Source organism: Crocodylus siamensis, chromosome 5 (assembly GCF_052110815.1).
Source record: "Crocodylus siamensis isolate JL-2025a chromosome 5, ASM5211081v1, whole genome shotgun sequence".
In the NCBI taxonomy this organism is placed as follows: domain Eukaryota; kingdom Metazoa; phylum Chordata; order Crocodylia; family Crocodylidae; genus Crocodylus; species Crocodylus siamensis.
Window position 1 is genome coordinate 175,380,095 of NC_143399.1, and position 22,936 is coordinate 175,403,030.

Below are 22,936 nucleotides of genomic sequence, written 5' to 3' on the forward strand. Positions count from 1 at the left end.
AGCTGAATATTATTTTAAATCTATAGTACCTCTTACAGGCCTTTACACCCTTAATAGAAGGAAGAAGCCTTCCCTACCAGCCTACAATAAATCTTAAATTGTATATCATCCTTTTTGTTTGTAAAAGGTTTTCTAAAAGTTAGAGGGACAATCATATATCACAGAGCAGGTACAAACCATAAGGGTCCATTCATATTCTCTAATTTTTATCAATATAGAAGTGGACGTAAAGTGAACAGTTCAAATTGAGACACAGATTGATGCCTTATGAAAATTAGCCTACATCAAAAAAAGCCAGTTGGAGACAGATATTTTTTTCATTTTCAAAGGCTGTGCAGATGCAGACCCTCAGTCTGAAAATAAGGGACTATAGGTCTGGATCTGGGCACATCAGAAATTTTTGAACACTTCCAAAAACGTTGGCCTCTGTAAGCATCAACAGCATTCACAGGACTGAACAAACTTTAAAAATGATGCGATTCCTGCCCCAGGAGCACATAATGTGGATCAAACATGGACTAAATGGTTGACCTAAAAAGGCATTGATTCCAAAGAAAGGGTGACTCTTACGACGTTGAAAGCCAGAAGTGACTGGAGTGGTAGAAACTGAGAAGTGAAAAAGAGAGAGGAGTTGAATAGCAGTGTGGAAGTGTTGTTGTAATTAATAGCAACAGGTATGGCAGGGACTTGGATGTACAGAATGTCATATCCCCATTCCAAGATGGAGAGTTAAAATGGTAGACAGAAATATGGTAGACAATTAGATATATGTAAAAGAGTAAAAGGGTTTTGGAGTTATCAACATGGAGACAGTCAATAAAGTGTATATAAAGGTGAGTACAGTGTCTTGTTGGACACTAAGAAATGTGGTAGTTGCTGCTATATGAGAAGCTAGAGAATTTTGAGAAGAACCAAGAGTATGTGGTGGCAAGAGAAGTAACCGTTCTGTTCAGAAAATACTGAAGCCGACAATCCAGTGCACCAGAAGAACTATTGAAGCTGACAATGCAGTGCATCAGAAAGACAATGCAGTGCATCAGACTATTAATAACATTCAATAGTCACTTTAATAGAAATGTTTGACTCCCAGAAAAATAACCCTACAAACAGTTTTCTTTTCATATGCTCAGCATGACAAAGCAGCAGCTGCAGTAGCACACGAACAAAATTTTACAATAACTTCACTGTTTCAAAATAAGGGGAAAGATTTCATGATTTATGGAGTAGCAGTACGCTTTAAGCAAAAGAATTTTCAAACTATAAGGTTTTTCTTACTGAAAATCTATAAGATTTTGTTCCTGGCATATGATTTTCAGGCTGACAGTAGATTCCTGCTTGGTGAGTTTCCCATTATTAGTGATTTTTCCACTCACCATGCCAGAAAACTTCATACATATGAATGAAGGCGGCTGAGAAAATTAGTAATTTGGCAGAAGAAACTAACTGGTGGTGAAGCAAAAGCAGTGGCAGAAAGCAAAGTATGTATCAGCCCCACCCCATACACATTCTCAAGACATGAAATAATAACCAAACTGTCCAAGCTGTATCTAGAAAAATGGACATTTTTCATAAAAGAGTAAAGCAAAAGAGAATGGGGAGCTGAATGAAAAAACAGCAGGAAAAAACCTGAAAAAGAGAAGATTATAGCTGTTGTGATCATGCACAATAAATGAGTAGCTACATGCATAAGAAATAAGTTGAGATCCACATCTACATCATGAAACTGTGGCTACAGAGATGACTGCTTTGGACTTCTGATATTTGCCTGATTAAATAATACCACATAAACACTTTCCCCATGCAACCTCAACTGAAAATCTACAATTAATACTTAACTGTATTAATCGGTATAATGAACATGCTACTGCATTACCTTTGGAAGCATTCACTGAGTTATAATTAGCTGAGAACCCTTCAGAGGCAATGCTGTGATCCGTCACAAAGTACAGTGTCATTATGTTGCCACCACTGGTGAGCAATGGTGGAATTGACCTTCCACAGTACCTGCAAGAAGTCAACAAAAACACCATGTATTGAGTGGGTAGGACTGTAGCATACTTGGGGAGGGGGCAGGCAACCAACTTAGTCGCTGACTTAGAGGGGTGCCAGTATGGCTTCCTCCCCCTCAAAGTCTTTGCCACAGGGACAGCTCTGTGTTGCCCAGCCACAAAAGATGGGCAAGCGCAGCCCCTGCACCCAGCACTTTGTCAGGGGCAGTGGAATATCACCCTCAGGAGACTTTGCCATGGGAGGTAAAGCCTTGCATCCAGTGCAGGGGAGAGAATAGGACCTCGGGAAGGGCCCCTGGAGAGCATGCACTGTTGCCTGTTTCTCAGCTGCAGCAGCCTTAGCCCAGGCTGCTACAGAAGCAGCTGCAGCAATAGAAGCTGTCACACAAGGAGAGGCTGTCAGGTAAGACTACTCCTCCTTTTCCCCCATTCTCCAGTGGTAAGAATAATCCCATCTTCCCCTCCACCCCTGGTGTACCAGGTGGTAAAAGAAATCACTACAGCTGTGGGGCAGGACTGTATGCTGTGTAATATGATCAAATAATATCTATATTGCTCAAACAATATTCAGGGCCCCTTCAAAGCCTGTGAATAATACTTTTACAAAGTTCTGCTTGCGATGGTGGGCCTCAAAGACAGAATGATGAGATGCAGCAACACAGACTTGTTGCCCACAGAAGTTTTGCATAGAACAAACACACTGTCATACTGGCTCTTCATTAAGAGCCTTGTTAAACTTGATGTCAATTAATTCAATAAATCTACACCGTATCTGGGACTTTCCCCTCTGACTCCAGTGGGAGTTTGAGTCGTCTCTATCAGAATATTCTTAGCAAATGGTCATAGCTAATACTGAAAATTAATCTTCAGTGTAGCTCTCTCTCTCAATTTTTTGTCAGGAAACTTAAGACTTCAATGAAATTCCCTTGCTAGGCAATTAGAGTTGTTGGTTGTAGCTGTGTTGTTCTAAGGACATTTTAAAACCTGCACTAAATGTTGTTCTTAAGAAAAGTAGATGTTCTTGTAAACTAATATTGAATTAAATCTTTATTCTGTGGCCAAATGAAAAAGTAAGGAAAATACTGCCAGTAGTATACCACCTGGAAGCATTGCTGCTTTGGCTTGAATAATATAAATCTCCAATTGTTTTAGAAAGAATAACCTAAATTCAACATTTTGATACTGAAGGAAGAGATCCATTGAGGAACACAAGCACTACAGTGACAGCAAGGATGCAGGCAGAATAAATAGGTAAATTAGATATAATCACCTTCCCATCTTTGTCATTGTACCATTGTCATATACTTCAAGAAAATCGCTTCTGCAATTGTACTCAAATTCCAAGTTAAAAGATGTGAACGTCAGATGGATAACATGCCCAGGCTGGACTGAGATAGTCCACGTGCATTTGACACCATGTGGATAAATGCTTGGATGACCAGGGCTTGTGATGGTTCCTTCTGGTCCAGTGAGAATCTCCCCACATGCTACAGAGGTTTAAAGCATCATGTTATTTAAAACAATGATTCCAGGACAAAGCATTATGAAACAGTTTATGTCTTCTGAACATTAAAAATAGGACTCTTTTTTTCTTTCCATGTACACTTTGAATTTGTGCAAGGATTCCATATCATTTCTGTCACAATTAATGTCTACTGCTTGGTTGTCATACAATGTGGCATGTAGTTTATTCTAACAAATGGTTTTCATTTAATCATCTGTTTGAATTGCACAGGAGATCTTAGGTCCAGAAACCTAAAAGGAGAAAGTTCTGAATCTTACCTGTATCTAATGGCCGATATTCAGCCATGAAGCCAAGGTTTGTAACAGAGGAAGCTCTAAATTTGACATAGAGATAGCTTTGTGTAGACTGTGTGACAGAAGGTAGAGCTGTACCACAGTATCTCCCCAGGAGACGAGAATCTGTGCTGTTGCCATCCCTGACCTGAAGAGCAATATATTCAAAAGATCACAAGAAAACTTGTTCTAGTATCACTAGATAGTGGAAAAATTGTAGGAATTTGCTGCTCAATGCATAGAAACACTGCTGGAAATACTCAGCAAGAAAGACCCTATCCCATGTGCTAAGGGAAATTTGCACCATGACACAGTGAGGTGAAGTAGCTTTAAAGTTCTTTTGCAAGACAGATGAGGATGTACCTGATATAAAGGAATCTAATAAAATTAAACTGACATGGATTCCAGCCCCTTGAGATCCTCACCAGAAGGCAGCACGTGAGATGCAAGGCAGTGGAGATTCAGGCCTCATCTACAAATACAGCTGATATTCACCACTGGTAAATTCCTATTACAGAAATATCCATGGTGAAAAAGATGTAATAAGGAGTTTGGTTCACCTGAAGGACCAGGAATCCCCATAAGGGCAATGAAATAGATATTTATATGCCAAACTACTCTTCCATACAGTTGTTCATTTACATATTGTTATCTGTGACTTAGGGTTTGCATGGTTATAACTGAGGATAAATCTGTTATTCTTTACCTCAACATAATCGGAGTAGCAGGTAGTGATATTCCGAATGCCGAAGTCAGTAAAAGTAAGAATCACTACTTTGCCATTTGCCTGGGAGATGATCCACTCACAGGTCTTTGGACGGGGGGACATCCTTGGAAAGTAAGGGGAATGTATAGCACCTTCTCCAGACAGTATACCACCACAAGCTGCAAAGAGAAACTAAAGTTAGTATCTTCAATGAATGCTTAATATACCACATTTACTGAATTAAAAAACAAGCTGCTGTCTTCCCCACTTATGCCCCCGCAAGCTGTACCCCCAAGCTGATCTTCCCTTGCAGTCCCCCCCGACCCAGACCCAACCTGCTTCTCCCCCACACCCTTCCACTGCACCTCCCATTATAGGTAAGTGGGGAAAACATTATGGGGCGGGGGAGAATGTAAAAGTGCCAACTGCCCCTCCCTCCTGCAGGGCCATTGCAGGGCCAGGACATGCCGGTGCTGTGGAGGCTGTGGCAGGGGCAGTGGGCACAGCACTGCAGCAGCAGGGTATGGCAGTGGTGCTGAAGCAGCGAAGTCACACAGAGCTGTGCACACATGGGACACTGGCCTAGTGGCACACTGAGTGGTGCCAGGCACTGCGGGATGGTGGCATCATGGTGCTGCTGCTGTACCCAGCAGACATAAAATTAGTTTGGGATCAATTTAATATAGTCCTCCAATAATTAGCATGGAAAATTATAACAAATAAATACATTTTCTATGAATAATATCTAATTATTGAGGAATCATCTTGAATTCAGGGTCATCTTATGTTCAGGTAAATATGGTACATCTTAATGTCATTTCCTTCTGCATGCCACTGAAAATATACATCCCACAAGACTTTGCAAAGGTCATCAGTTATGGATAATTTAGATAGGAGAGTTTTTAAAAACTGTCACTGCTATCAAACAGTACCATGAACATGAATATCTAATTTGAAACAGCAGTGAAATTATATATATGAAAAAATACGTCTCTCACCTTCCACAAATTTGCTTGGATTTTACAGACCTAAGCAGAAGGGATGGAGGGAACAGGAGAGGAGTAGCATGTGTCTGACTTGTTATTCTTGGAAAAAAGAGCACTTAAAACAGACAAAGCTATTGGGGCAAAGTAAAGATCATGGTATATTGCCTGTGATGCACAATGGCTGGGCTAGTGGTAAAGTGTTATCTTGGCAAGGAGGATTAGAGGCTGTTGCATGCATTCTGACATATGTCAAGAGTGCCTACAGCCCTCTTTTTAGCATTTCTAGAAATCCCAATAAACAAAGTTATTGACCCCCACCCCCCGCCCTTTTCATTTCCTTTATCTGGTTGGCAGCATAGTATTTTTGCGCGTCAGGGATGCAGGACAAAATACAAATCAGAAGGCTGTGTGATCACTTATAAAGAATGTGAAGCAAAGAAATAACTTAATAGTACAGAAGTGCTTGAAGGTTCCTGAGCTAGTGGGTCAGTTCAGTGTTCAACTTCTTACCAACTTCATAAACTGCCCTGAAGCTGGCCCTTTGCACTGAAGCATCTGACTTGAATTTGATCCAGAGACTGTTGCTAGCAGAAGTGATTGGAGAAGGAGAAGTGCTGCCACAGAATTTGTTAATGAGAGGAGACATCTCATTGTCACCATCTCGAACCTAATTAGGAAAAACAAGAAAAAAATAACTCAGATCACAAAACTGTAACTGGATATGTTTACATATAAAAAAATCATAATTTGATTTAAACACTGTACAGAATGTTGTTCATTTTAGGATGCAGGTGCAGTAATAAGAAGAACTGCAAGAAAATCCCAAAAATCTCAGTGAGGCACATGATCTTGTCAGATTTTAGACCACAGCAAACCAGGTCACTTTTCACAGAGAAGACTTCTAAGAAACTAGAACAGTATTGTTGATCCAGTAGGCAGGACTTTTTCTCCCCGAACCAAAAACTGGCACAAGCAGAACTTGTGCTGCCCAAAGTGCCATTCTTAGGATGAAGAGGAAGGACAAGGTCTTGGTTATTACATATTCCTTTGACACTTAATTCCTATCCAACAATGGAAGACTTGAGATTCTCTTCATGTCTCTGTAGACATGGCCTCTCATTAAAATACCATCCTTGCTCTGTATGTGCAGTTTCTGTAGACTTAAGTGGAAAAATCCCCAAGGATGCAACATCATGAACAGAGACAATTAATGAGGGATGCAGTTCTAAGTTCTAATGCCAGTGAAAGGAAAGTTACAGTAACATTCCAACATGCTCTAATTACAGTGAGGGTGCTCCAGAATGCATCAGGAATCAGGTTTCTGCTTTTATTCTCTACATTATATTAGGCTGTAAATGTGTTAATCAACTTGCAGATCAAGGGAGAAATTTACTTCACTGATTTTTCCATCACTTGGCAGCAGGCTATGAAGACCGAGATGCTGGCAAAAACAAGAGGACACATTCTCAGTAGCACCACTGGCTCTCTGGTCTAGCTGGGACAGCTCTATGTGGCACACCATTGCAATCACTCAGCAGGAACTATGGGTGCAGACAGAAGTGCAGGTCCCTGCTGTAACTGAGACAGCTTTGTGGGAAGTGTTCCGAGTTACAAGGATACCCCCAACCAAACAGATGTTCACTGTTGGTTCCAGTGGGGAGGGGAATCTAGCTGCTGGCTGTGAGCCTCCAACCAGTTTGTCTTGGGCAATGGCCCCTCCCCTCTCCCAGCCTGTCCCTGTTTCAGAATGGGAGGGAGGGGGAAGGGAGGAAAGGGAGCTCCCAGCCAGGGCTGGAGGGTGGGGTGGGTGAATTTAAGCTCCCCACCTTAAGGCTCCAATACACCTGCCTCACTCTCCAGTGGGGGCTGAGAAAACCTCAGCTTGAACTCCCTCTCCACCCTTTCCCCCCTCCCATTCTGAAAACAGCTGGAGGCTGGGAGGCAGACACAAGGTACAATGCTCTGTTTTGAAACAATGCTCTGTTCTTAAACGTCTTCATCTGACCCCTCGCTGAGAGAAGGTTCAGAGCTGCAGCCATGCTCGTGTATTTGGTCATGGCTGTAGACCGCTTTCAGTGGCCAGATCAGGCAAAAATTGTTACTTCTATCTGTACCCTATGTCAACAGCTGGGTCTGCCCAACCCTGGTATCAAGGGACAGAAAGGGACTAAAGCTGGCATAAGGCTTATATGTGCCTTATATGGCTGGCTAGCTAGAAAAGAATAAGGTACGGCTGAGATTGGTGGTCTCCAGCTGTTTGAATAGCTTTCCAGAATCTGGTAGCAATGGCAGCATCCCTACACATTCAGTTAAGCCAGTGGAATGCTCCAGATTTACACTGGTGTCACTAAGGTCAGAGTCTGGCCCACAAAATCTGCAGTTAGGTAAGAAAATGATCACAACTAGAGTCCAAGTGAATTTATACGTTCTCTTCACCTGATTTGCCCCAGCCCACTAAAAACACTGATTAGTATGCAGAGTCCAATGAAAATTCAGTCAGCAGCAGCAGAGATAATGAAAAGCACTTTACTCTGCACTTGAAATAATGTGTCACATGGCAGCTTAGAGGGGTGCTGATGAGAAGGAACTCGCATTGCCAACATGTTATCTCGGACTCGGTTGTGCCATGTCACAGCCTTCTTAACTGCAAAGGGCTTTTGTGTCTCATTTCTTGCTGCTGTACTGGACTCCCCATGGATTCAGTCTGATGTTTCCTGAACCAGAGACTAAATATCCTCCAGAGCAAATGTTATGAGCTGTTTCTGAATACCAAAGTAACTATGCACATTTCCTGTTATTAACAGTGGACAGGAGCATTCTGTTTCTCTTCAAAGTGAGAAAATAGTTGTCAAAAACAGATTTTAAAATAACAATTTAACAGTTCAAAGCCATCTCTCCAGTTTAAACCTTATGAGATTTTTTTAGAGCCTGCAAGCTGATTGATGGGTGCATGAAGCCAAACAGCACTTGAAAAAAAGCACATATGTTTAATCGAACTGCTTCCAGGGTCAAAAAATCCAGTCCTGTTTCCTCTGCTGTGGACTTAATGGATCTGAAGTAGTCCATGGGAGACGGATGGAGTGAGGAGGATAAGAAGAGTACAGTAAAACTGACCTGCCTGGGATTGATCAACTAACAAGGTAAATGCCTAGCTGAATTAATACCAACTGATTGTATGCAACAAAAATTGTTTTGTTACTCTGGCTCTTGCAAGTTCAGCTGCTCTCCTGCCAGCAATTAGGCAAAAGAACTACCAAGCCAGGCAAACAAAAGCTGTCTGTTTTCATTACAGAAATTTCCCTCTAGTTTTAGAAATTAATTATACTTCATTCCAACAAAAGTCTCCAAATTCAAAGAGGAGGAAAGGGAACTATGTTAATGCAATAACACATCTTTTAAGGATATCACTGTAGAAAGAAATTAACTCAGCTCAGCTTATAGGGACCTGTCCCCAGTTTGGTCAAAGAAGATTTTTTTTTAAATATATCAAGCAAGAGGTGAGCCCAGCACATTTGAAGCAGGGGCATTTCTACCTCTGGTATTACTTATACTTATCTTGTGTTCAGTGCACTTTAACATATAGAGTTGACCAAGTGTCAGCTTAATCCTAGCTGGTTATTCATACTTGCTCACCTTTGACTCCTGCTGATTGTATATTACGTGGATCTTATCCCCTGTGGCTTTTGAACCATAATAAAATGGGATATCTACTCTCTTACCTCCTAGGCTGAGAGTTTGCTCCACAATTTTATGCCTACAATTAATCAACATTTCAGAACAGTTGCATAATAAAAGTCACCTCAATGTAATTCCAAGAACAGCTGTTGTGACTCTGAACTTCCATGTGTGTGAAGTTGAGGTATATTTTTTCATTCTCTGGTTGTCTAATAATATAGATACATTGCCTGTTGTTAATATAAGGATTAGGCCAGAAGGGGGACATGATAACCCCCACACTATCCGTGTAATTTCCTCCACAGTTGGGATCCGCTGTAAGAAAAAGAAAAATTAATATGAGATGCCAGAAGTATCATGGGGCACAATATTTATCCTTTACCATTGGCTACATAGCAAACTAAAGATATCAAACAATTAAACTACCTCTGCCTTCAAAAAATGTAACATGTCCCCACACTATCCTGATCACTGTTTGTGGACACAGCAACTCTGGAATGTCATATTTACACATGACCATTTTTACTTACAAGGTGATGTGGTATAGATGACATGGAAGCCTGTGTCACTGACTGCTCCATCAGAATGGAAGTGCAGCCATGCAGATGGACCACTGGTCTGGAGTGGGGGTGGAGAACGAGTGCTACAGTATTTACCGAGGATGGGATCTTGTGGAAGGAGGCCATCTCGAATCTAAACAAAAGAGTGATCCTCTGCTCAGAGTTGTCAGCTATATACCAGTACTAAGCAATATGGATATTCCAAAAGATATCTTAGAAAAGGAGGTCATGTACAATCTTGTTAGTGTGTGAAAGGTTATGAATGGAGGGGAAAGCTGGTAACATATTCCCACCATATCTGGAAGGAGTATGGGGCAATGCCTAGTAGATTTAAGTGCAACCAAGACATAAACAACAGTGGAATTATTAATGGGGTGCCTAAAAGAGGAAGAACTTTTTGTAACATCCACCTTGCAAAGTTTTCCCAGAATCATCCTTTCCTGGGACAACAGTTTTGGGGAGAGACAAATTTTGGAGGCTACCCAATCACTGAACCTAGAAATTTTAAGGATTCACAAAGAAGGGATACAACTTTCCTGAGGAGACACCATTTGCAGCTGCACCACCATTTTCCTTCCCCCCCTTGCCTTCCCCTCACCATATTTGCAAGACAAGCTGTAGTAGAGCTCCACCAGCAATGACACAGTAGCAACCATGGAGGAAATGTTGTGGGAGAAGATACTAGACTCTGGGTATATTAATTCTTGCCCTGTTTCTGAACTTGTGCAGATATCTTCTTCACCTTACTCAAGCCAGACTGTAAAATGAGAGCTAAGCCCTTTCATTATTAATATAAACAGCAACATAGAGATGCAACCAGGTCCCGACTGTACAGGAGGGGCAGTGGTGTCTGGCTGCCACAGTGATCACAATTGCTATTGCACATTTGCCACAGGCAACCACTTTTTATCCACCCTACCAAGTCAGCACCCAGACTAACGCAAAGGCACCCAGTGCATTGCTGGCACCACCCTTGCTGCAGTACTAAATGTAAACATACAGCTAAATAACAAGAATAAAAATATGTGTTTGATTATAATTACTTCTAAGAAGCTACACATTTAGAAATACTAATCTATTATATTTTTAAGTAACCAATCACATGACTGGCTAAGTTACTCAAAAGTCTGGATTCTAAAGTCAAGTTTATCATTAAGAGGAGCTTCATTTGGATAATTAAAATAGAAATATCCTCTTTTATTACGTATGTTTATAACACTGTATACATGTTAGATAGCCTCTACAAAATTGTAATGGAGAAGTTTATTTTTTTTCTTCTTTTCTTTCCTGAATGACTGATAACATTTGTGGTTATAATTGTTTCCAGTAAAATACAATTTCATGGGAAGCTTTCTAGGGACAAGTAGAAGGAATCATTCTAAGTATGGTGACTTGTACTGCTAGAAATTTCCAAAAGGCCATATTTCCTTTCCTTCCAAAAGGCATACACATTCTCTCAGCACCTAAATTCTTCAGCATTTTTACTAACGGTAAGTACTCATTGAAAACCCTTCCTTTTCACACTTTGGAAACAGAGGGAGGTTGCACTTTGGGAAAGTGAGAGAGGGTGGCCCGTGGTTTAACTTTGTTAGCATTATTTTTCTGTGGGCACACCTACATGAGACACTACAATGTAGTAGCAATGAGCTACCGAGCCATAGCTTGTTGCTACCTTTCAGTAGCATTGCCAGGTACTAACCGTGTGGCAACACTACTGCGCAGCAGTAACAAGCTACTGTGCAATAGCTCATTGCTACCAAGTAGTAGCGTCAGGCAAAAACCATGCAGTGATGGTACTGCATAGTAATGCTGGTTACTGTGCAGTCATTTAGTACCTGCTTATGCAGTAACAACTGCACGGTCGGCCGCACGTGTAGACACAGCCAGTGTGTCACAGAATAGTGCTTATCAAACTGTTCTCTGGAACCCTGCAGTTCCGTGATAGGTCATCACGGGTTTTGCAAAGAGGTCGGGGGTTAGGGAGGAGCGAGTGGGGAGGCAGCGTGCTGTCACTGCTACCTGGCTCTGCGTCAGTCTTCAGGATAGGGGTATGGGTTCTGGTGGCAGAGGTGATATAAAAGGGTCCAGTGACTTTAGGAAATTGGATAACTGCTGTCACAGAATGTTGAAATCTTTTTTGCAATAGTACTAGCATCACATTTTTGTCATTACTACTACTGAGATTTTACCTCCAGATAGTCTTGGCTGCAATTATCATGATGTTCAAGACTTAGTGTGCCAAAGGCAAATGTGATGAGAAGACCAGGATTGGTTGAAATGCTCCAATAACAATCTCTATTAGGAGGGTAGTTACCAGGATATCCTGGTGTAGATATTGAACCGTAAATACTTGTAAGTTCCCCACCACATTCTAAGCAGAAAAAAAATACAGAATTATTTTACCCTTTCATCCAACTTTCAGGGTTCACATAATTAAACTGTTATGCTGCTGGAGATTTACTGGACTTTTAGCCCCCCTCCCCCTGCCAATACATCAAAGAAGAATGTGTTTGTTTCTTTTAGGTTTACCTTTCAATAAATCTATAAATAATAAAAGCAGAACCCAAATATTTTCTAAGCTGCACAGAATTAATTCCATAAATAAATGGACCCTCTCAGTAACTGAATAGAACTACTGTTGGTTTAGAGCAGGATTGAATATCTTCTGACCCTCCTTTATGCCTGCGAAACCTGGACCATTTACCAGCGTCTTCCCAAGAAACTAAACCAATTCCACTTGTGCTGGCTGCAAAAGATACTAAAGATCAAATGGCAGGACAAGATTCCAGACACCAAGGTGCTTGGAAGATCAACTTTCCCCAGTATTTACACCCTGCTGAAACTGGCACAGCTACGATGGGCCAGCCACCTCTCAAGAATGCCTGACACTCGCCTGCCAAAGAAAGTCTTCTATGGCAAATTGTCAAACAGAGTAGGCTTTCGCGCTGCACCAAAGAAGCAGTACAAGGACACCCTAAAGAAGTCCCTGAAGAGTTTTGGCATCAACCAAAAGTCATAGAAGCAAATCGCTTGTGACCATCCATCCTGGAGGCCCCAAATCCAAAACAGAGCATTGGCCTTTGAACAGCAATGACAGTAAAAGCAATGAAAAAACACACAGTCAGGAATTATGTTTTACTTTTTTTTACTATTTTAATGTATATTTTACTATTTTTTCCCACCAAACTTTCTCTTCCCTTTCTTCAATGTCTTTTTCATTGCAGTTCCTCCAATGTGGCATTCAGACCTAATAACTTAGGAGTTCTAAACCTGAAGTGTCTAAATGTATTTGGAAGCAGACAACATAACTTTGTATCTTCTTCAGGAAATATATAGCCTGGTTCTTGGAACAATCGTGAATCTACTGTCATCAGGAGTTAAGACATAAGAGACAGAGCACAAAACCAAAAGCAGATCATGACAAGTTGGTTGTATTTTGGTATACATTCTTATGCTGAAGGCACTGTTTTACCTTTTCTACTTTAGTCCTCTGCAGACTGACAATGACAGAAAAAGAAAATTTACCTGGTACCTGCTCAAGGTACCAGATATTTGCAGGAGATGAGGGAATCCATAGGCATAGGCTAGTAAACTTTTGGGGCTCTTTCACAGGCAAAGCAAAACAGGCTTAAAGACTAAAATGAAATTCTAGCAATGTATTGTTAAAAATTTGATTCTGAGTATCTAAAAATAATGCAACAGCCAATGTTTCTTCTTCCTTATTCGTCAGTCAAAACTATCGCTCAGCTATTGAGATTTATTAATGAAGTCAAATAAATTGGTTTTTTCCCCCCTTTTTGCTAAATACCCGATGGCTCTTAAAACTTACCGGGTTCTCGAGACTCCCATTTCACTGTAAATCCCCCTGCATTCCCGGTGTGGTCAGAATGGAACCAGAAATACAAAGAATTGTGGCTACTAAAAAGCTCAGCAGGGTGAGATGAGCCACAGTATTTTCCTAGCATGTGCGCAGAGGCTGAGTCCCCATCATGAATTTGAAGGAAGTCACCATTACAGTTGTTGCTAGCTTCCAGTTGGAAGAATAGGAAAGTAATACGCAGGATCTAACAAGAAACAGGAGAAATCAGATCATTTTATTTTTACACCAGTGGCCTGAAATATAAACAAGAATGACTATATACTGTTTATACAATAACCCTAGACAGAGCAGATGCACCTGTCCATACAACTGTGCAAGTCTGTCAGGCAAGCTCTGGAGCCATTATGTAATTTCCTGAAAAAATCCAGGACAGAGGAAGGCATTAGATGATCTTGAGGCTTAAAAGAAAGGAGAGGAGATAAAGAGAAATCCAGACAGAAAGAAAAGTTGTCTGAAGTGGACTTAACTCCGGATGTCTTTAGTCTTATATATAAATATTTATTTAGGACCTCTCACTATAGGATCCTCAGAGCTAAACTTGATAGCATAATGTTAAAAACTTGAAATACAGGATGACCTAAAATATTTCATTACTGATTCACCATGATATTTTACAAACTAGCATCTACCCATCCTTTTTATCTTTCTTTGAGTTAGAAAATGTGGATTTTTTGTAGACATAAACTCTGATTTCTAGGGACCTACTCTGGGAAAATAACAGCATACAGAACTTTACCTAGGTCTTGATCTTCAGCTGTGAAGCTCCATTGAAATCAATAAGATTGAAATTGAGGATGGGGCATACACTGTCGAATAATCAATTAATTTTAGCAAATTAATTTTTTGAAACTGTCAGAATTAAACAAAATAAAGTTCACTCCCCTGGCAAGAATTCTGGTTTGCAAAGAGGCAATTAAATATTTTGCAATTTGTAAGGTACATTTAGAAACTCAGAGCCAAAATTATCAAAATCTCCATGTAGCTATAACACTTAATGATTAATACTTTAAAAACCTAATATAGTTGTACATCAGTTCCTTTTACACTCAGTTAGTTTTTTCTTAAAGCCACAGATCCTGGAGTCAAGTCATTATTTGAATCTTGGCTTTTATTTTTTGTAAGAAAAATGTCTAACCCTCATGGAAACAAAGAAAAGCTTGAAAATGTGACCAAAGTGTGTTCAGAAATCTGATGGTAAATAAAAAATCCCGAATGTGTTCTTTTTGTTTCAAACCATATCATTCTGAGGGAGTTAACTCATGATATTTGAGTACTTGGAAACAGCAATACTGAATAATTACTGGTTGCAGGAGAGAACACATTGAATGTGAATTACTTTCAGTTTTTTATTACTTATTCTGATGTTTGAATTAATACTTCTTCCCTTGAACTGAAATTCACCCTCTGAAACCATTTTTCCTGACTCCAGTAACTCTTCCTGGATAGGGTTATGATTGTGCTGATGAATGGGTAGTTAGTCATTCCAGCAAATGATGATTTATTTTAGGTAAATTCTCAATTACCTTGTTGGGGTTAGTTCGGATAACCCAAGCACAGCTGACCCGGTTATCATATTGCTGACTGCTTGGACTGTTAGGGTAGCTGAATGTCCCATTGGAACCTGAGAGGTATCCTCCACACACTGGAGAAAAAACAGCAAAACAGATTAAATACAGCTTTTCCAGTGTGGACATAAATAAAGTGAAATCCTTTAGCTTAACAGCTGGTATGCTCAATATATAAAACAAAAATGAAAAATAGTTGTACAAGAAGAATGGGATTTGTTGAGAGCAGAATGACCTTAGGTTATCTTAGAGAGAATTATTTTGGAGTGAAATAAGAAAATGACTACAACAAAATGTCCATTTTTCAAAAAGATTTTGATTTTCTATCAGGAATGATGAAGCGTCCCTCCTCAGACCTGATGAAGAATGTCTTGCATTTGAAAGCTGGTCTAACTTCATTTCAACCATGAAGCTGGTCCAATAAAAGATATCACTCCCAAAAAATCCTTGCCTTTTGTGTAATGCTGGGAACATCAGGGCTACAGCATTAATCTAACACTACCATTTGGACTGAAACATTTTGGTTTGTCTAACTGTTTCAGTTTAACATTAAACCACCTGTGCTTGTGGTGGTCTCCTGACTCATGGGAATGGTAAATTCAGGCACTTCATATCTGCATTCTCCTTCTTGGCCAGACTACATCTCCCATGATATTTTCCAATCTCTCCTCTAACTAAGCTGTATAGTAGATCACAGGAATTGCAGACCAGGATCCCAATCTATAAAGGAAAAATGGACAAGAGACACCCAAAACACAAATCCCATGAAATTTCATGGCACTACTAGGCAGATTCAGTTTAATACCCAACTGCTTTAAAATATAATATTCTCATTAAAGTTTGCTAAACTGAACAAGCTTTTTGATTCAGGGAATGACAAACTGTTTTAAAGCTGATTATAAGTGTCCATACAAAATACTCTATTATTTTCAAATTTAAAATGTTCATTACTTTTCATCCATAAAAAAGTGATGTTTTGACTTTGGGTCCTGATTGGCAACTACCAAATATTGAAATATTCTCTGGCTCTGTTATGAACTCTTGTTTTCAAATGGGAATTAATAATAAAAATAATCAGGAGAAAAAACTAATTAAGAATAAAACATAACAAGATATAGCTCTAAATAGAACAGTGACTCTTTAAAAGGGTTACATTCTATATGCCATATACAGTTCTAATTAATGTTCTGCTTTCTGCACAGCAGTTTACAATATGTGTGAAACTGCAGAGCCAGAAAAACTCTGACAGACTGATTCTACTGGGGCACTCATTGGCGTGTCACACTGACATTCCTTAATGAAAATAAAGGGGAAAAAAGTATGCAACTGCAAAAGCAGTGCTAAGACAGATCCTTGAAATCACCCTATAAGCCCCTTGGCTCTTCAGCTTGTATTTCCTTTAATTAATTTTTCACTTTACAAATTTCTTTCAAGCTTTTGTTGTCAGCAGAAAATTTTAGGACTTCATTTCTCTCTACTAATCTCTGTAGACTGCAGTGATGCTACATTCTTGGCTGAGGACATACTTGGTCAGCTGCTGTTTTAGAATGACCTGTTTCAATGTTTCTAGCACACTGTTATTCTTCTGGTTTTTAAGCCAATGTCTTCTTCCATCACTCAATTATAGGTCACTATGGTTCAGAATTAGAGAGCCAGTTCATTAAGCCTTGCTGCAGAATTCAGGTTCCTACCAAGTACCACACTGTAATTAGTCAGCCAGAGGATGATAAGGTGTGCTGTCACTTACAACTTCTATTTCTCAAATGAAACATTAAATGGAAGTTTCTGTTGTCATAAGCTGCTATATCAACTAAATATTAAGGATCCTATGACACTGCTTGAAAAGAGAAGGTAATAGTCCTAAATTTCGTGGACATCACTTACTCCATTTTAAACATTCCATCTCTCTCACCATTCAAAGAAGCCTAAGAGTTGGTTGTATTAGCCTGACGCATACCACCAGTGCACTCATAAAATCTAATTCATTTTTACAGCCTTTTAAGACAACCAAAACATGGAAACTACTGTATAAATCAGATGCAAACCTTATTCTGTTCTCATGTAATTTCTATACTCAATTGCAAATCTTCCTTCTCACCTGGACATGGCAGGATTTGGGAGGCCACTCAGAAGACCACTTATCTAATTTTAGGATTTCAAGGAACTGGTCAAAACTGGTAGGCCTAAAACTTGACCAATCTGTTATGCTCTTGCTGAGAAATACATAGATCTAGAACATTTTAGCATTGCTGACCAAATCCAAGGATTCACTGAGGCCCATAGAAAAATTCTAAGCCTTAAAAAACCTTTGGGTCAGGACAGCCATCAATTTATAAAAGTTTTTCATTATAACTTCACCTCTAATCCAACCACCTTTTTTGGCTACCTGATGTTTACAGACTGATAATGTAGATTCTGGTAGCATGACTTCTCTCAGACACCATGCTTTTCATCTTACCCTGCCGAGGAATCTGACATTGAGGTCCAGTCCAAGTATTTGTGCATTCACAGGAGTAACCATTAATTCCATCAGTGCAGCTCCCACCATTCTGACAAGGATTGCTACTACATTCATTGATGTTTTCTGTACAATTAGTGCCTGTCCATCCCAGATCACACAGACAGAAATATCCAGAGAGTGTAGCCTGTAGGCATAAACCAAATGAAAAGAAACACAGTGAACTGTGAGCCAATTGAAGTAATTGATGTAGTTAATAAAATTACTTATATTTGCATTTGTTTTCAGTAAGCAGTGCCAATGCAGAAAAATAAACACAGCACTGAGTCTTGACGGTAATTTATGGATTCTTAAAAAAAACCCTTAATAGGATTATGTTGGTCCTTCTGTTGTCTATTAAATTAAAGTTTTGTAGGGGCCTTTCAACTAACTTGAAAAAGACCAAATCAGTCTTCCTTAAGCCATCCAGGAAACAGGTTGCTGAAATTGTCACCCTAGAAACAAGCAAATCAGGTTATCTAAACCCTACAAGTGAGCCAGGATAACCACAGTTTATAGGTCATTTGGCTCAAGCCTTGTCTCTCTGAAATCTGAATATTTTAGAGAGGTTATGAGTAGGATTTAACTACTGCAGATAATCCCTATCACTAAGTCAAAGGAACACAAGAATCATTACAGTGGTCTACCTTGGACCAATGTCCTGTATCTAAAAGAGGCCACTAGCAGTTTCTTCAGAGGAAGGTACAAAACACTAGAAAAATGGAATAACATGACTACAGGAAAAGTTTCTTCCTGAGACCTGAAGAAGAATATTGTGATACTTTAAAGCTTATCTAAGTCTATCCCAATTATGCAGTTTGTCTAATAAAAGATATCACGCACAAAAAGTCTTGCCTTCCTAATCCATGTCTTTTGGTGGTATATGCTATGAAATAAGAGACTGTATATGGATTACAGATTTATACTAACCTATACAAGGTAACTATGACATTTCTTATTGGGCAAAGTTCACTCAATGCACATACATTTCAAATATCTGAAGTCTATGAGAGTGTAAACCAGGGATCAGCAACCTCTGACATGCATGCAGGAGCATGGCATGCAAAGTCATTTTGTTTGGCACATGTGCCTTGGGGCAGATGGTAGGGAAGGGCCTGGAGCTGGGGCTGTGCTGCCACAGCAAGGATCAGGCCCCTCGTGGCTCTCCCACCATCTGCATGGGCACCATTGTGTAGTCACTCCTTTAGTGGGATACCTGCCCAACCATACTACAGTGTTTAAGAATCAGGAAGAAACTTGGGCTGGCTTGTGAGTCCATTGCATGAGCTTCAACATTGCCTAGAGAAAGGTCAAATTTTTCATTGGATCTTCGTCCACTTTTCTGTGTGCCTACTTACTGACAATGAGTTCTGCAGATTAACATTTTCATTTTTAACTATTTTAAATTATCTTCATTTTAGTTTCATTGTATGGTCCTTGTAAGTTTACTACAAAAGATAACACTTGTTTGCACCTTTGTTCTTTGCGCCGGTCTTTATTTAGTGTTTCTTTCTCTTGTCCTCCCCATTAATCACTTTTCGAAATAGCCCTAATCTTTCCTATTTACCACTATATGTAAACCATTGCACATCTTTAATTCATTCTGGTGCCCATTACTGGACCTTCTTGCTCCTGCTATAAAGTTTTTGACATGTAGGCCAGAGGAATGCAATATTCAAGGTGGTGGTAATCCCACCATCAATTTATTCCATCAACGTACGTAACAGCAGCATAATATTTTCACTATTTCCTATCATTTCCTTTGCAAGCCTAACTCCTTTTGTCCAGCAGTGCACAGTGAACGGAGATTTTTATTGTGACACATGTCTCTTTCCTAAGTGCAGGCAACTCCGGCTTGATGCTATTTTGCTCAGTGCTATTTCTCTATAACGCTCATTTTACATTGATACCTGAGTCCACTTAGTGCTCAGCAAGTTTCGTTATAATGCTCATGGCCACTATCTTGGTTAGTCAAAATCTTTCAGTTTCACTTAATGCTATTTCTGCTTAGTGCTCCATTTTCTGGGAACCAATTAATGGTGCTAAGCAGTGGTTGCCTGTTTAGGACTGCAGCAGGTTTTCTAGTAACTGAAATATACATCTGAAAGGATCATTTCAGTTACTAAACAACCTAGTAACCTAGAAACCTAATGTAATCTGTTAGTATTCTGTCTAATGGTATCTTTATCTACCTAAAATAGGTACTTACATTGTTCCATTACTTTAGTATGTCTTGTTAAATCTTACTTTTTCTCATAACCGCCCTTTGAGGTGGCACAGTTCTATTATCCCTGTAGTAGAGATGGAAAGCTGTAGCACAGACAAGCTAAGGTCATATCTACATTGCATACTTACATTGCAACAATATAAAACTTACTAGGTTGATCCACACAGCCTCTCTCTGTACCTGAAAGCAGTGTAGTCATATACCCTGAGCCAATGTTCATAAGCTAATTAATTCTGTATCCCAGCAGTGCTTTTGATTGCCTTCTGTACCTTGCAAACATTGCCACACTTCTGTTTGAGGAAGTAACCCAACATGAAGTAGAACAGCACATTTGCAAATACTGCTCCCCAGTACTATATGTCATATAGACCTACTCTAATGCCAGATCCACAAAGGGGTTTGCCCAGCCTGAGCTGGAGAGGGGGCAGGTGGATTAGAGCCCCCCTGAGGGTTGCTTTGAAAACTGGAAGTGGTGAAGCTATGTCTACGCAACAACATGGACAGTCTACTGGACTTATAAATACTGCCACTTAGTAGTGGTAATTACCTTTCCCAAAGCTCTGCAAAGCAACTCTGGACAGAACAGGGACATTAATTCAGGTCTTCCAAGTTCCATCTTAACAGCCTAACAAGGACCCTAATGTAGATTACAAGGAATTCCTCCATTACACTTTTGCTTTGCTGAAAATTGGCAATTTTTTCTTACTCTCTGTTTTCTAGATCTTCATTTCTGACCCAGCACCGAATTCTGACTGTTTTCCCCATAAACATTGTCTACTGATAGTCACTGTTGTATCATAAGTTTTATTCTCCATTTACCTTTTTGTGTTTAAGAAGCCCTACTATCTTTCCTGTTCACAACTGGTGTGGCTGATTTACCATCAACCAGAGGAGCTGGGTGCATTTCACAACTACCATACAAGTGACAACTACATTTACATATTCTCATTATTGTCACATATAGATATAACAAACAAGGGACAAATCCTGCATTGACTTCTGTTCCTGTTCACTCCTATTCTATCCAATGGCATAACACTATGAGGAAGGAGACTGCAGAAATGCCTGTAAAAATTATGGATAACAGCACTATATAAACCAATGCAGATCACAGTTCCACCAGTATCCAATGGCTACATCTAAATATCTACATTTTTCTCTCCAAGTATAAAACACTGAGCACTTACTAAGCACTGCCCATTCACACAAGGGTTTTGATGCTGACAAATATCACTGAGGGGAATACATCCATTTGGTCCATGGCCACTCCCAGTGTACCCTGATGGGCAGATGCAGGCAGGTATCAGACCTATAGAGGATGAGACAAAGTATGCACAGTAACTAGGTAGATCCTGATTACAACAATTTTAGCCTTGTCACTAATGATGCCTAAGACAGATAAGAAGCAGGGCTTCATAAAATGTTTTAATCTGTTAATGTACAAAATCTTTTCAAAACTATTTCCTTGCCCCATGTCTCAAGTGGTCACTAAAAGGCTACGTGTTTTGATTTGATATAGTTATTGAAGAGTCCAAAGTCCAAGTGACTGGACAGTCTGAGGACTTTTGTAGAGATGAGCAAAAGGAAGCTTGCCACTGGAATTGGGGAGCTGGTTGCAGAAAGGTAATTGTAAAGTGGCCCACATCTGCAACTGAACCTGGTGACAGAACCTAGATTTGTTCCTGTCAATACTGTGCAAATTCTTGCAAATTTTCACTTTGTTCTCTTCAAATTCCCAATCACCACCTTTTACAAAATCATTTTATAAAAGCCTATAATGCTAGACAAGCATGGCAGGCCACCAACATGCCCATTAACTTGCTGCCTGAAGGTTAAGTAAACATTCTAAAGATAAAGGATGTCTCTGACGTGTTGTCACAAACTTATCTGATCTGATTTAAATTTTCTAAAGACTCAGACCAAAATCTCTTAATTCCTAATAAGGCATATTACCTGGAATGGAAGTACAGGATGCCAAAGAATGACAACCTCCATTATTTATTAAGCAGATGTCAACCTGAGTACATATTTTTCCATCTCCTTCAAAACCTGGTAAGAATAAGGTCATTATTAGTCCACAACAGTTCATGGCATATATGAGTTTGTGAAATATACTCACACAATCATCAAGGGAAAGATACTAGAATGCAATGAAAGGGGAGATTTTTTTACAGCAGCCGAAAAGATTGTAATAATTACTGGACCAGAGATTTTCAAACTTCTTAGGTTCTTTTACCTGGGTATCATGCCTTAAAGGCCTAGTCCTAATGTAATTTATTTTAGTATTAATCCTATGACTATTTATTAAAGAAAACAGGATTACATGCATACAAGGTTTTTATAAGCTTTAGTCACACCATCCCAGGATGCTCTGAGGTTTAATACACACAAAACTCAATGCAGAGAAGGAAGTGTAGCTCAGTAAGGTACACCCCAAAGTATTATTCATCAAAGCCTATGAACCAGGGGTGGGCAAAATATGGCCTGTGGCCTGGAACCAGCCTGCAAGGCCATTCTACCTGGCCTGCAGGGCTTCTAAAAAATTCAGAAAATTAATATTGATCTGTCCTTGGTTCCTCTCAAAATGAGAGGGGCAGTACTAGGGGCAGTAGGACCCAGGCAAAGCCTGATGGGCTCCCACAACAGCAGGGCCCACCCAGCCCCACCCCCCAGCCAGAAGCCACAGCAGGGGCTTCTGGCCTGGGACTGTGACACTGCACTGCGCTGGAACCTGAGGAAAGGGGGGGGGAGAAGTGGGGGGAAGAAGCTCGGGGAAAAGTGGCCTCTCACCCGTCCCATTGCCCACACTCCCTGCTGCAGCCACTCACAGCCTGCACAGGGCTGTCCTGAGCAGGCACAGGCAGCCCCATGCGGGCTGTGAGAGGCTGCAGCACAGGGCACCAGGCATGAAGCCACTTTTCCCCCTGCACTCAGCACCAGCTTGTAACCCGTCCCCGCTGCCAGCCTGGGCCCTGTGCTGGGTCCAGGCTTGCCTGTCAGGGCTGCACATGGTGGCAGCAGCTGCGGCCCCCCC

At 40.2% G+C, this 22,936-nt stretch overlaps 1 protein-coding gene across 1 annotated transcript in view; it reads right to left on the reverse strand.

Annotated features, from left to right (window-relative positions):
• The window catches only part of CUBN (cubilin), a 243,190-nt gene that overhangs the window by 201,361 nt on the left and 18,893 nt on the right, over nucleotides 1–22,936 (reverse strand). The window contains exons 10-22 of the mRNA XM_090049811.1: nucleotides 21,856–21,951; nucleotides 21,090–21,211; nucleotides 17,637–17,823; nucleotides 15,137–15,255; nucleotides 13,563–13,797; nucleotides 11,923–12,104; nucleotides 9,704–9,866; nucleotides 9,298–9,488; nucleotides 6,009–6,165; nucleotides 4,513–4,691; nucleotides 3,792–3,954; nucleotides 3,280–3,496; nucleotides 1,874–2,004 (exon numbers count right to left, since the gene is read on the reverse strand). Of these exons, the coding sequence (XP_089905937.1) occupies nucleotides 1,874–2,004; nucleotides 3,280–3,496; nucleotides 3,792–3,954; nucleotides 4,513–4,691; nucleotides 6,009–6,165; nucleotides 9,298–9,488; nucleotides 9,704–9,866; nucleotides 11,923–12,104; nucleotides 13,563–13,797; nucleotides 15,137–15,255; nucleotides 17,637–17,823; nucleotides 21,090–21,211; nucleotides 21,856–21,951 (2,142 nt within the window). The remainder of the gene's footprint in view (nucleotides 1–1,873; nucleotides 2,005–3,279; nucleotides 3,497–3,791; nucleotides 3,955–4,512; nucleotides 4,692–6,008; nucleotides 6,166–9,297; nucleotides 9,489–9,703; nucleotides 9,867–11,922; nucleotides 12,105–13,562; nucleotides 13,798–15,136; nucleotides 15,256–17,636; nucleotides 17,824–21,089; nucleotides 21,212–21,855; nucleotides 21,952–22,936) is intronic.